Below are 15,290 nucleotides of genomic sequence, written 5' to 3' on the forward strand. Positions count from 1 at the left end.
TCTTAACAGTACTGCTGACAGATTTTTTTTTTCCTGCACAGGCATAACTGAGAATAAAGTTATTCTAGGTCCTAAATGGTATTCTGTACATGATGGTCTTTGTTTCCCTTCTGGGCTCTCATACCCAGGTACTAGAAGTAGTATTAAATGTCCATAGGCATCCACACATTCAAGTTCAGTTTCTGTTTTATGTATCATAAAGGCAATATTATAATCACACTACTGATTATATAGCTGATGAATAATAGCTGCTAAGACCTCTTCATGCCTTAGGGCTACAGGCAGTATTGTGTGTGTTTATCTTTGGTTTAATTAGAAATGGATAGATCCACTTTTCCAGGAAAGAAAAGCAAAGGAGATGTGGGGGTGGGTATAGATGGTAAATCTCTTTGTACCATAACTGAAGCTGCACTCAAAAACAACCTGAGTGGCTTCTTTTCCCTTTTAGTGAACATGACTAGACATGAAATATATGTCACAAGGATGTGCATTTTTATGTGTATATTGCATATGACTAGCAAGGAGTATATATTTGTCAGTCCTTCCAGCTTGGCTCCTCCTGCAGCTGTGCATTACTTTCTCACAGATGCATCAGTACCAGATTTTGCTGCTGGCTGCTGCTGTCACCCTCCATGTGTTCAGACCAATGCAGGCAGCCAATGCTTCTCCTGTCATGGAAATATTAATTGTGGGTTTATGTTCCAGGACAGCACCTTTTTAGCTGAACGGCCTTCAGCAGATGAATCAACTGTGAGCAATACCTTGCCCTTTGACTTCACCAAATCAGATTCTACTTCAGAGAGCGAGCAGTCCAATGACAATGAAATCTGGCCAAGACCAGGGAATCTGGACTCTCAGGCCAGTTTGGCTCCTGAAGTTCCTCTATCCTCAGAGACTGATGTCACTCCTCTGCCTGATGGGCTGAATTTAGAAGATGGGAATCAGACTCCTCATCTGGCCACTGCAACAGTGTTCGGAAGTAATTCTTTGGACTCTCTGGAATGGCTTTCTGCCTCCAGTTCTTCAAATGGTAAGTTAATGCCATTGACTGCAGTTTAAAATAAATGATAGTGTTTCCTGATGTATACCAAATGTATAGTTCACAGTGACTCTTCAGAAAGGTCTAAAAATCTGGATATCTGTCTCTGATAGTTTTTACCTTTCTTCTGTGCATGTATCCAAGAGTGATAAGCTAAGATAAACTGTTTATAACAGCCTGATAATGCCTGTTTATCCCTGCAGGAAATGGTATGCACACAATATTTGTTTAATTGCACAGAAGTAAGTTTGTATAGGGCATGTTTAGGTGTTGCCATGTAGAGATAACTGATCTCTGAAGTAGACTGAGCCTAAGGACACACCACACAGTTACTGATTTATTGCTTGCTCTGCAGTCTTGATGTGGCCCATAGAATACCTGAATGAAAAGTGGGAGAGGGCCACAGGGGTCCTTCTAACTTCAGCATGCAAAGGCCAGGATATTTCACAAGAAACATGCTGAACACAGATCTGCAGACAACAAAATGAATAGAATTTGGCTCTTTTTGTCATAAACAACAAACCCCAAAGCATTCTCCTGGACAAAATGGCTGCTCGTGGCTTTGATGGGTAACAAACTGGGTTGATGGCTGTGCCCAAAAAGTTGTTGTGAATGGAGTTAATTCCAGTTGCTGACTGATAACAGGTGGTGTTCCTCAGGGCTCAGTGCTGGGTCCCGTTCCTTTTAATATCTTTTAAAATTATCTGGATGGGGAGATTGCGTGCACCCTCAGTAAGTTTGCAGGCAGCACCAAATGGGGTGGGAGTGTTGATCTGCCTGAGGGTAGGAACACTCTGCAGAGGGATCGGGACAAGTTGGATCAATGGATGAAGCCAACTGTATGAAGTTCAGTAAGGCCAAGTGTTGGGTTGTGCGCTTGGGTCACAACAACCCCAGGCAATGCTACAGGCTTGGGGAAGAGTGGCTGGAAGCTGCCCAGAGGAAAAGGACCTGGGGGTGGTGTTTGAAGCCTGACTGAACATGAGCCAGCAGTGTGCCAGGTGGCCAAGGTGGCCATCAGCATCCTGGCTTATGTCAGGAATAGTGTGGCCAGGAGAAATAGGGCAGGGACTGTGCCCCTGGACTTGGCACTGGTGAGGCTGCAGCTCAAATGTGTTCAGTCTTGTTCAGTTTTGGGCCCCTCACTACAAGAGTGACATTGAGGTGTTGGGGCATGGCCAAAGAAGGGCGACAAAGCTGGTGAAGGGTTTGGAGAACAAGTCTTATGAAGACCATCTGAAGGAACTGGTGTGGTTTAGTCTGGAGAAAAGGAGGCTGAGGGGAGACCTTATCACTGTCTGCAACTCCCTGAAAGGAGGCTGCAGCAAGAGGGGGGATGGTCTCTTCTACCAAGTAACTGGTGATAGGATGAGAGGAATAGGCCTCAAGTTTGCCAGGGGAGATTTAGATTGAATATTAGGAAAATTTTTTTCATTGAGAGTTGTCAGGGTCTGGAACAGGCTGTCCAGGGTTGAGTCACCATCTCTGGAGTATTTAAAAGACATGTAGATGGGGCACTTCAGGACATGGTTCTGTAGTGCACTTGGCAGTGTTTACAGTTAAAACTTGGATAATCTCGAAGGTCTTTTCCAACCTAAACTATTCTAACTGGGATTTTATTTTTAGTGTTTGAAGATTCTGGACTATCTGAAGACCATCTTTTGCCTTCAAGTCCTCCTCACCTCGTGCCTGAAGAGCCTTCATCCATGGATGCAGTTCCTCCACTTTCTGCACCAACAGTGGCCTCTTTGTCAGTAATAGAGACTGATACTAAAGAAACAGTATCTGCTGAGAAGGAAGAAGGAATTCAGGATAGTGCTGCAGGTGGTGAAAATGCAGATTCTGTGGAAGAAATTAATTTTCCCTTAGAAGTGCACCCTATGGAAGATGGAACTGATATATATCTTGGAGACAGAATTATAAATGATGATGGGTCTGGCTCAGCTTTTGATGGTTCAGGAAAAGAAATGGAATCAAGTATTTGGCCTTGGGGAGAAGCAACACTGGAACCAGTTTTCTACCCTGGTCCTGATAGCTGGCTTGAAGATGACAATGAGTCTTTGTTAATCAGAACTAACGATATTCCTGAAGGCATGATCTTAGACTATATTCTTAATTCTGGGAATAAATTAGATTATGATCCTTCCAAAGATGAGAATGAAGGTATGGCCGATAAAAAAGATTTCCTCGATGAGTCTGAAATATTTGTCTTTCCAGAGACTACAACTCATTTGTTACAGACAGAAGAACCATCACCTCTGGAACCATCTGCACAGCCAGAAGCATCAAGCATGGACAGTTCTGCTTTTATTAAGCCATCCTTGGGCTTGGAGCCTTCAGTGGACCATTTCTCTGTACACGTGCCAACTGGAGAGGTCCCTGTCTCACCACACTATACAGGTTTGTCTGTGGAAGACAGTCTCCTCACATCTACAGGGACCATCAGCATGGAGCAACCTGAAGAGGACAGCATAGATCAGAACATCATATCTGAAACAGTTGAACACCAAAATGAAGACAGGACATTGGCAGCAGAAGTAGTCACAGTGGGGCAGTCAGATGTAACTGAAGCTGCTGCAACAGGCCACTTGGACACAGGCTCTTCAGAAACTATTCTGACTGCAGCTCCTTCCATAGTAAGCCCTGGTGCTTTCACAGAAGAGCAGCAACCCCCAGATTCGTCATTGGTAGGCCATGACACTGCTGAATCAGAAGTGAAGACACCAGCTGATGTTTGGTCTACTGACAGAGCACTAGAAAGCTCATTAGATCAGACAGCACAATCAGCAACACCGACTGGCACTCAAGTGCAAGTTTCAACTGCATTTCCTCCTGCAATAGATCAGACCACTGTTCTAGAGGGCTTGGCTGTGCAGGGTGACACAGACCATGACGAGCACCTTTCCATGAGCTTTACCACTGTTACAGACTCGTATGTAACGATGAGTGTAACAACAAGCCCTGTCCAGCATTTGTCCCTCGTCCCTCCTTTGGGATCTACAGCATCATCATCTGTGGCTACCTCAGCGGGGCTAGGAGATGAAACAACGAGAGTCCTGGATGTTTCAGTAGACCTGGATCATGTGAGCACCGTCCATTTTTCTCCCAAGCTACCTGAAGAGGGAAGGACCATGACTGAAGGTCATGTGGAACTAACAACTCATGTCCAGTCCACACAGATGGCTGGTGTGGCTTGGGCCACGCTTGAAAATCGTGATACTTCGACCGTCCCGTCACGAGCTCTGGTGGTGTTTTTCAGTCTTCGAGTCACCAACATGATGTTTTCAGAGGACCTGTTTAATAAAAACTCCCCTGAATACAAGGCGTTGGAGCAGCGATTCTTGGAACTGGTAAGAATTACTACTATGCTGAGTATCTGTTACCAGATAGATAAAATGTGTTGATAAATAATAGTTTATTGGCTCTCTGTTGCAGAGAAGAACTCAGGACTGGTGTTTGCAGATATGATCTGGTTTCTGTCTGGAAATGGGTGGGAGAGCTTGTTTCTTTTGGGTTTTATTCAGTTGATAGACTTTCTAGAGGTTAACTTTTTATGGTAATAGTACAGATGCTTTGCTGGCGTCAATAAATGGAGCTGTGTAGCTGAAGACACTGTGACACTCACCTTACTTGCTTCCAGTGCTCCATATTTAGTCAACAGGGAGAGAGCAATACATAGGGGCTGTAAGGAAGTAATTTTTCTGCAACACATTCAACCCATCCTAAATTAAAATTAGGTTCAGGCAACTAAGCTGTTCCTAAACTGACTGATCACTAGTAAGGCTTCATAGGCATTATATAACAAGAACTGCCAAAATCTAATCAGAAAATAACCCTCTCCTGACTGAAATGACCTTTTTCTTATGGGAGACTTTTGGGAACTGTCTGCAAATTGATGAACCCTTAAGAAATGTCTGAAGCACTCGGGGGCCTGGCAAGCTGCCAGCATGAGCCTCCCTTGGGTACAGTTTTCATGTCCTTGCTGTGGTGTTTGGATAAAATAACTCAGACTCCCACTGTCTGATGCAGTGACAGTGCAACTGGCTTGAGTGGCTAGTTAAAGATTAACCTTTTTTTGTTGCATCCCCTGTGTTGCAGCTGGTGCCCTACCTTCAGTCAAATCTGACAGGCTTCCAGAATCTAGAAATCCTCAACTTCAGAAATGGCAGCATTGTGGTGAACAGTCGAATGAAATTTGCCAAGCCCGTGCCTCGGAATGTCACCAACGCTGTCTACATGATCCTGGAAGACTTCTGCAACACTGCCTATCACACCATGAACCTGGCCATTGATAAATACTCCCTGGATGTGGAATCAGGTAAGGATGGCAGCTAAATGCAGTCTAGAGCAAGGGATTTACAGCAGCTCCTGCTTTAAGAACTTTGAGATCCCAGCAGCTCACAGACTGCCCACTGCTTTTCACAGACTGGGCTTTAGAAAGGGAGTCTTCACAAAGTGCAAAGAAATAAAAAGCTCTTAAGGGACTAATGAAAGAAGAATCACAGTGGGATCAAGACTGAACAAACTCTATAGGTCCCATATGGAAATATAGGGACAAAATTGGCTCATCTAATACTAATACTGCTGCACTTTCACTGTAAAGTGACAGAGAAGGCTGGTCAGAGGGAACATGGGATCATTCCTGCAGCTGGCAGCCAGTTTAGCTGCCAGGTAGGCATCTGCACAGGTAACAGCTGCTGACTGACTCTTACGGTAAGGTCTTGGCTGCTGTAAAAAGTTCCAGGCCTCTTTACTTTAATCCTCTGAGACAAAGTTTTTTCCCCTGTCCAAGTTAGCCAGTAGTTTACCACAGGACTCAGGAAATGTTTCGTCTTAAAAGAAAAAACAACAGTGCTTACCAGTTGGCAAATGGGAGGTAGTTCTTCTGAGGTAGTTCTGTTACAAAGATGGTCTAATTAGCTCAAAAAATCTTCTGATACTGAGTGTTAATTGTAAGCCTGCCCTCTTATGCTTGATGCAAATGAGATATCTCAAACGGTACAAACTCGTGTTCCTTGCACACAAAGAACCTCACAGTAGGTGCTGAATGTCCAAAGTCCCTTTTGCCCTTCCCTGTGCACTGCCAGGATTTTCTATCACAAGCAATACTGGAGATCAGCTGTGTTTTACTTGTTTGTAAAAAACCTTGCTACAGCAACCAGGAGAACATCTGAGGTACTGTGTGTTCCAATAAGAAAAAAGAACAGATTATACTTGCCCTTTCAATTGGTTTGCTGGGTGGTCTTAGCCTTGCCAGTGATAGGCACTGTGCAGACAGCAGAACCTCTCCTAGTACTTGGTCCCCTTAGCAGAACAATTTTTTTTACTCAGGAAAGATGCATGCTGGATTTTTGCATGTTATTTTAAGTAAGAGACCATTAGAGAAAAATGGCAGCAGCCAGCCAGTGCTTTGCTCAGCTCAGTCCCCTGTTCAGTGTGCAAACATTTTATAAAAATAGAAATACTAACTCTACAGGTAGCATTTCATGATAAATTATTTATGTAGTACATCTACACAATGACATGATTAACTACTACAATGGCAAGGAGAAAAATAATTTATAAAAATACAAGCAATGGTATAGAAGATGACAGGAAAAAATATAACACAACATTAGAAATTGTATTTGACTTGTTTTTTTCCGATGCCATTTCCTTACTGAGAATACATTTTCTGCAAAGAAATTTTGATTATGTACAGCATTAACTTTAGTACTACAGTAGCTTTAAAGTTTGTTAGACAGTTGAACTCTGCTTAATCCAAAGGTTTTTCTCAGTCACACGACAGCGGGGTAATATTTGTATGTAAAACTTTCACTGCGTTAATTATTTTTTTTTAAGGCAAGGAAATATGAGGGTGCTGCCCCTCCTGTTGGGGAAAACAAACAATTTTCTGTCAATGTACATCAAGCCCTCAAGTTTCTCCTCTACTGTTAATATTTCCTGCTTTGTGTATTCTCAGGTGAGCAGGCAGACCCCTGCAAGTTTCAAGCCTGCAATGAATTCTCTGAATGCTTAGTAAATCGCTGGAGTGGGGAAGCTGAGTGTGTCTGCAACCCGGGCTACCTCAGCATCGATGGGCTGCCGTGCAACAGCATCTGTGACCTGCAGCCAAACTTCTGCCTCAATGACGGGAAGTGTGACATAAGCCCTGGGCAAGGGGCCATCTGCAGGTGGGTCACCCGGCCCCTCTGAAGCGTGTGCTTCCTGTCTGAAATCCCCCGATTGCCCCCCCCCCGCTGTAGCATTTGACAAGAATTGTGGAGAAATTCCATAAAATCATGTGTAAAAAGTGAGGTGATAAGGATTAGCATTCTCTGGAGGTCCCAGTACTAACATTAGCTTTCCTACTTATGTATTGGAAATGAGATAGTAATGAATTTCTTTAATGGAATAGAAACATCAGAAAATCAAACTAATGGGGAAAAGAGTAGTAATGGAACACACTGTTGTTCAAATCACTTTCATTAACCTTGGGGGACATAACTTATCTCCAGAGGTTATCTAATGCTTTGCTACTTGAGAAAATGTCATAAATCATGTAAGAGTTAATTCCATCACAAAATTTTGTAAATTCATATCTGAAAGGACTATTCATACAGCATGAATACATTAAAAATAGGGCTGTTTGTTAAAAAGTCATAAAAGTAAATGGACATTTGGCAAAAATCAGGTGAGGGTTCATAAAAAAGATTAAGGCATGGGACCTCTTGTTCAAATTTTTTTTTTATTTTTTAGAAGACATGGGTGCATTTGAACAGCTTCTCTGTATTTTATAGGTAATAGAAAAGACACAGTACAAGATATAGATAAATCAATGCTCCCTCTAACATGGCACTTATTTTTGCCTTTCCAAGCAATGTAGCTTTCCATTTTAAAAAACAAAATATACCTAGTAACAAAAGGTAGCAGACTTACTAAAAAAAATGTCTACTAGTTGTTATTATTTGTTACTTCAGGTGTTGGTTTTTTTTTTCATCGGCTTACCTAGAATGTCTCTAAAGTCAGTCTTAGGAGTCCCAGCAGTTAACCAGAAAAGCAAAAATGTTTTTAAAGCCACAAAAAAAAAAAAAAAAAAAAAAAAAAAAAAAAAGCTTACTATCACAGGCTAAATTTTAACTTATTTTTATAATAACGTTGACTAGAAACAGGTAACTGCCTGAATTCAAGCATGCTCTGGACAGTATTTATTAAGATAAATTTAAACTATTGCTTATAACTTTCAAAAATTTTTTCAGATCTTTATGATAGACTTCATTTACTGATGTTTCTTATTAATGAGGTTCACTGCTTTGAGTGATAATATTTTTCAGTTCCTCAAGTTTTTAGAGCAATAACTCCAAAACACACATTATGCAAATGTATTATTTTTACTGGTAGATTTAAAGTCAGTATTAACATTAAACTTCTGATGTTAACAACCCCAACAAGGCAGAAGTGATGAATGCTGTTTTGAGCAAGTGTTCCAATGATACAGCCTTAGCCATATGCTTCTTCCTAGTAAATATTTTTATGTATTTATTTAACTAAGCACTGTGCAGTTCCGCAGACTATAAACATCCTGCTCATTTAACACACCTTCAGTTGTATTAATATTGCAATATCATTAAGACAACTGCTTTCTACCTTATGATGTTTGATATGTCACATACAAGGTTCAATCAAGGCATAACTTTTTACTTAGTCTGTGAGCCTCCCCCAGTTTAAACACATCATGGGATAGTCAATTGCAAAAACCACAGGCTTTTTCCATTACAAATGCACTGTCCTTGTATTATTTTACCTGTCTTCCCTCATTCCTGTAATGGGGGCTGCTCAGCTGGAGAGGAGAAGAATCTCTGCAGATGTTATTTTTAGCAATCTATCAGTACTTACAGAGAATGTATAAGAAAGATGAGGACAAACTTTTTAGCAAGGCCTGTTGTGATAGGGAAAGAGGTAGTGGTTTTAAACTAAAACAGCATAGATCAGACGAGATATAAAGAAGAAATTATTTATTATGAAGATGGTGAAACACTGGAATATATTGCCCAGAGAGCTGGTAGAAGGCCCATGGCTGGAAATACTTGACTTCAGGCAGGATGGGGCTCTAAGCAACTTGATCTCATTGAAAATGAAAATGTCGCTGCTGATTGCAGGAGGATTGGACTAGATGACCTCTAAAGGTCCTTTCCAACCCAAAAGATTCAATGATTTTACACCAAAAAGGTTGTTGACAACAATAATAGAAAGCCAGTGCTTGAACATGGAAAGGTATTTATTGAGGTAACTTAACTGAGGCCACATGGTAACAATGAGTTAAAGACATTTACATCAACCAAAGCTTTTGCTGATGTTTAATTTCCCCATGTTTCATTGTTGCAGGTGTCGTGTGGGAGAGAACTGGTGGTACAGAGGGGAGCACTGTGAAGAATATGTGTCTGAGCCCCTGGTTGTGGGTATTGCAATTGCTTCTGTCGCAGGATTTCTTCTTGTGGCATCTGCTGTCATCTTCTTCTTGGCCAGGACCCTTCGAGACCAGTACACAAAGAGTGACTCTGGGGATTCACAGGGGTAAGCAACACTATATAATATTTTAAAACACATCTGCTATAATAAGGATAATTCAGTTGTAATTCTTGCATCACACTGTTGACAAGCAAGAGGATGTATAGATACCTGCATATGCCAAGATTCCTAAATCTACCTACTGGTCTTCCATGTCTGCAGAGAAGCTCATGGTTTGTTTTTTGCTCCCCCAGGCAGGGTGACAGCCTCTCATCCATAGAGAATGCAGTTAAATACAACCCCATGTATGAGAGTGATACAACTGGATACAGCCATTATTACAGGAGATACCCCCAGCTAACATCCTACAGTTCTACCAGTGCAGAGACATCCACAGACTACAGCAGTGAAGAAATCAGGCACATTTATGAAAACAGTGAACTTACTAAGGAGGTAAGTCATCTTGTTTTCATAGTGGCACTGAAAAGATCACATAAACAATAAGCTTATTCCACATGAGAAGCAAGCCAAATCTTTCCCCACTCTCTAGACAATCACATTGCAACTATGGCTGTTGCAGCTATTTAAAAGATGAGAGAAAGGATTTGTTTCCTTGCTTGCTATTGAGGTATGGAGAAAGGAATGGGTGTGTTCTAACCTGTAATGAATTTCATGTGATGAAGGAGCCGACTACTTTAACAACTTCATGGGAATGGGGGAGGTTTGCTGCTGTACTGCTCCACACAGCCTTTAGCTTTTAATGCCAGGTCCTTCATAGAAGAGTAGTTACATTATGAAAACATGGCACATACAGACCATTTAACTATTTTTATTTTTTTTTTTTTAAGTTTAGATCTTTCTATAACCTGCAAGCTAGATAATATCCTTCTCCTTTCTTCCTTTATACACACTTGTCACGGTTTAACACTGGCCCGGCAATTAAACCGAGTAGCAGATGCTCTCTATTAATCTCTCTCCTCCCTGATAAAGAAAGAAGAGAGAATAAGGGAGAGAGACTTATGGGTTGGAGACTAAACTACACAACTTTAATGAAACAGTAATGATAAATAGGAAAAATTACTAAATATTTACAAATATACAGGAAAATTGATACCACGTTCCTCCCCCCTCTCCCCCCAATAACTCTCACGTCACCAGCGAGGCTGCAGGGCAGCCCTGGGAAAGTCCAGGCTGGACTCCTGGGGTCAGCAGCAGTCGGGAACTGGAGGCAGGAACACACAGATATGGGCTGGCACGGATCAGGAGCACAGGCAGAGGAATGGATGGAATCCTCCCAGAATGCTGAAGCAAATAGGGAACAGGTGAAGGAGGGGAAGCAGGAAAGGCAGGAAGGGCAGGAAGCCAGAAGCTGCTTGACCCTCATGATGCCTCAAATTTATACTGAGTGTGACGTATATGGGATGGAATACTCTGTTTGGTCAATTCTGGCATCTATCTTGTCTGTTCCTCCCAAAAGGAGAGCTGCAGGTGGGACCTCTGTATTCCTTCTGGAGGGTACAATGTTCCTCAGAGCTGAGCAGTGTCCTTGGCTCTGCACACCAGTCTCTAGCAGTAACTATAAACATCAAGTGTTATCAGTCCCAGAAGCAGACACTGTCTGAGAAACTTGCTGTTAATTTCAGCAAGTGCAGCTACTTACAAGAGACTTAGCAAAAGTACAAGACAGAAAATTGTCTTTATCCTGGCCCAAACTAGGACAACACTGTCCTGCATTTACTCTAGAAGGGTAAAGAGAAGGGATTTACATCCAGGAACTAACCCCAAACCATTAAGAAACAGAGAGATGTGAACCCATCCTGTAACTGGGCTTGTAGGCAAAGGATATGTGAGAGATAATGGTTTTGTTAAAGCCTATTGAAATGCCACACTCTGTCCAAACACTGATTTTAATTTAAAAGTATTGCTGTATACTGAAGAAGAGCTTCACTTAAAAACAAAACAGTGTAAAGAACAATTTTAATACTGGAGTTCCCAGTTTCACAGCTACACCTTGAAACAGAAAACTACAGGAGTTTAAAAAAAAATTTAAAAAATCAGTTATTTCAGTAATATTCTTATTTTTATTATGTGTTAAAATTGTGCTTCTTGTATTCTAGGAAATTCAGGACAGAATTCGAATTATAGAGCTCTACGCTAAAGACCGTCAGTTTGCTGAGTTTGTGAGGCAGCATCAGATGTGAGTGAATGTCTTGTCTGGGTAACTCCTTTGATGTGTTCTCATGTGGTGTTTACTACATTGCTGTATTTTTTCATACGAGGGGTCTAGCAATGCTAGAGACACTAGAGGTTAAGATTTCAACATTATTTTTTAAATAGTTTCAACTCTATTAAAGTCCTTAAGATGATCAGCATCAAAAGTAGATAGCCATAGTAGAAGGGATGTTAAAAGCAGTGAAGAGAAATCCCAAAATTACAGGGTTTCAGAGAAGCACTTGACATCTATCTAGTATCTTAAAAGCACAGACAGAACTTTCTTAACTCTTCTAGTGTAGCTATTATTGCCTGGTGTTCTATTTAAAATGGAAATTTTAAAAGCATGTTAGTTTATCTTGAGTTGTCAGGACTTGGCAATTAATCAAAACCCAATCGATCAGTCCTGCCTGGTATGGTGGACACCTCCCACAACACACAACTTACATTTCCAGCTGAGAAGCATACCAAGCTGAGAAGTATCCTTTGATGAAAGTTAACCATGAAAAAGGCCATCAAGGAATGAATTAGCATACACACTCTATGGACTATCCTCTCACTACAGCAAGCAGGAAATTACAGCTAGCTGGGTTAGTTTGAGAGACTGTAGTACAGTTCCTTGGGATCCTATTAAAAATAGCTACAGTAGCAAAAATCTTATGTTCCAAAGATCATCAATTATATATATTTTTTTTTAAATTGAAAATAACAGCAGTTCACATTTTTCCAGGTCAGATGTTCATTTTTTAATCTTGAAAAGAATCAACATCTAAATTTTCCACAGCTGGAAAGTAGTAAGGGCTGCCTCATTGAATCTTTGATTGCAATATTTGAAAGAGACTAACATAATAATTTCTTTTCTGTTTTTCATTTCAGGAAGCTGCTTTAAGAAGAAAAGAAATCAGTAGAAAGCATGTGGGAGATAAAGACTACCTTGTTGCCATAGCAGCAGGCTCAGATGTAACTGCAAAGTTACTTACAGTCTTAACATTGCATGGATACAGATGTTTTCTAAATGAGTGGCTGAAATGTACAGATGTCTGTTTATGTCAATTACTTCTGGCTTTTCTGTGTAAAGTGACTTTTTTTTTTTTTAAGAGGTGATCAGAAGTGGCAGAGGTTATGAAAGTTCATTTTTCTTTAACTCTGAAACAGGCAGTGAAAGTCTGTATACTAAGGCAAAAAAAAAAATGAATCTCCTCAGGTAAGAGAAGATACTGCACAACCAAAATAAAGTGCATGTTTAAAATCCCTGTATGGCATTTATCCCCTCACTAGAGGCTACTGTAGAAACTTCACAGGTATGAAGCACTACTGGAAAGGAATACTTGGTTTGCACACGATTTGTAGGGGAGAACTCTTGTTCTAGAATGATGTTCGCATTCTTCTAAAGCATTCCCATTATAAACACAACCATAACCTCATCTAAAAAAAGGCTTTTGGGTACAGATGCCTGATGTACATTTTGCCACCTGGAATGAGGCTGCAGGCCTCCTACAGGCTCTCTCCAACCACAAACATCACCACTGCCTGCCAGTGACCCCACAGTAAGCCTTGGCAGGGCAAGGCAGTACTGCCACAGTACAGTGCAGTGTTTTTAAAGCCAAGGTGGTTGGTTCTCCAGCTGTTTCTGACAGACACACAAGCTGGGGCACAGCAGGGCTTCTATCAGACAAATGTTCTGTCAAGCTTAAGTGGCTAACATTGACTTTTTTTGTATGTAGACAAGTTGTTGGGTATTTTATAAGTTAGCATGTATTATGTATGTGTTGTGTATTTGCCTACCAGCTTATTTTTAGAATAGATTTAATTGTTGAAATAGAAAGATGAATAGTTTAATATTGAAATACTACAAGGGGCATTTGTGCCCACCTTTTTTAAAAAATACATTTAGTGTTTACTCTATTTGAATTCAGCCAAGTACTATTTGGATCTTCTTTACTGAACTTGGCAACAGCATGCCATGAGCTCTGCTTCAAAATCAGTCTGTGGTATTTAAGTGCATGCCTATTTGAGATGGCAGCACTTTCCTATGAGGAAGGGAAAAAATGAGATTATTCTTGGCCTAGTGGAGGTCAGTGTAGAATTTCTTAAACAAGAGAAGTCAGCCTTGAAGCATTTTAAAGGAGCTGAATTGAGGTGGGGACCTCCAAGGGACAGAAGCAGAGTTTTGTCTTCAGGTTACAAAGAGAGTTCTGACTGCACACTAAGGTGTGTCAGGGCTCCCTTCAGCCACCCAGTGTCTCTTGCTTAAGGCGTTAACATGACTGTCAGAGTTAGGGCACTAGTAGTCTCAGTAGCTTCTGCTAGCAAACAAGGCCAAGTTACCTGTTACCTTTACCAAGTCTAGTTTTTGGCCCACATGTGCCAACAGCCACCTGATACTTTTCAGAGTTAAATGACAGTGAGAATTACTTACTTGTCTATAGGCGGCTTAGCTAAACAAGTGAGTATTTCGATGCAGTTCTACGTGTTCTGGAGAACTTCACTGGATCACTTGCATCTCTTCTTGCCTTGAGTAGCAGGGAATGTGTACGAGAGCCACAAATCTGTCAAAGAAATGCTTGCATAAACAACTGTGAGCCCAAATAACACAAGAGAGCAGAAAGTAATACTGTGCTGCTGCTGAATGCTGCTGCGATGAGTTGTTAGGAGACAGAAGCCCCATTGTGCTGGGTGACCCTGGGGCACTCTCAGCAGCTGCTCCTGAGTTCCTGAGGCACAGCTCACTCCCTCCTGACCCTGCAGCAGCACGGCTGAACCACCTTGTTACAGCAGGGCCTTGTCATCAGGGTAACCATGAGATGTAGAGAACTACTGGAGTTGGAGGAGGTCGACTTGACTTGTGTCTGTGCAGCCTGGTTGCCAGCCCTGTGAGCTTCGGTGCTGCTCCTGCTAAGTGCAGCAGGTGGGATCAGGCACATTTTAAAGGTATTTTAAAGGTATTCTACTATTTGTTTTGTACAAGCTAAGGAGCATCTTGGTTACACTGAGTATGAGGTATTTCAGTGTATAAAGCAGTGAATTGTTTCTTTGTGTGTGTGTATACATATGAATATAATGGCCTCTTATTTTCACTACAATAAAAAATATTTCCAAAATATTTTCTTCTATAAAATTTATGTAAAAGCTATGAGACTGATATGAAGAGAGAAAGTATCTATCTTAGCCATGATGGATTGTGCACGTAGGATCAGAAAGCTCATGGGTTTTTAAACAGAGTTGGCTAAGCTGCTAAACTCCCATCACTAACAAAAGTGCCAAATATGGTTCATTATCACTTGCAAGACTATATTGAGAAAAGTCATGCTGGAAAGCACATAACTGACTGGTTTGCTTTCAATTAAGCTTTTCTCCTATTTTGAAGATGTTTCAGCTCTAATCAAAGAGCTGAAACATGTTGTTACTTAGGTAATCTTGAATTCTTAGAAACAAAAACAAACAACTCTCCCCCTTCAAAATGCATTGTTTGATGACACACAACACACCAAGGACTTGCTGAACTTACTTTCTTTGATACCTTCCCAATCCAAGGCATAGACAAAAAAAACTT

General features: G+C 41.1%; 1 protein-coding gene across 1 annotated transcript in view; it reads left to right on the top strand.

Moving 5' to 3' along the window:
* Positions 1-14,838, top strand: part of IMPG2 (interphotoreceptor matrix proteoglycan 2) — a 56,864-nt gene extending 42,026 nt beyond the window's left edge. The window contains exons 13-20 of the mRNA XM_071758365.1: positions 706-1,030; positions 2,666-4,389; positions 5,138-5,357; positions 7,002-7,212; positions 9,404-9,592; positions 9,781-9,979; positions 11,644-11,723; positions 12,614-14,838. Of these exons, the coding sequence (XP_071614466.1) occupies positions 706-1,030; positions 2,666-4,389; positions 5,138-5,357; positions 7,002-7,212; positions 9,404-9,592; positions 9,781-9,979; positions 11,644-11,723; positions 12,614-12,626 (2,961 nt within the window). The 3' untranslated portion in view covers positions 12,627-14,838. The remainder of the gene's footprint in view (positions 1-705; positions 1,031-2,665; positions 4,390-5,137; positions 5,358-7,001; positions 7,213-9,403; positions 9,593-9,780; positions 9,980-11,643; positions 11,724-12,613) is intronic.
* Positions 14,839-15,290: the final 452 nt, after the last annotated feature.

The sequence above is a fragment of the Heliangelus exortis genome, chromosome 1 (genome assembly GCF_036169615.1).
Source record: "Heliangelus exortis chromosome 1, bHelExo1.hap1, whole genome shotgun sequence".
Taxonomy (NCBI): Eukaryota; Metazoa; Chordata; class Aves; order Apodiformes; family Trochilidae; genus Heliangelus; species Heliangelus exortis.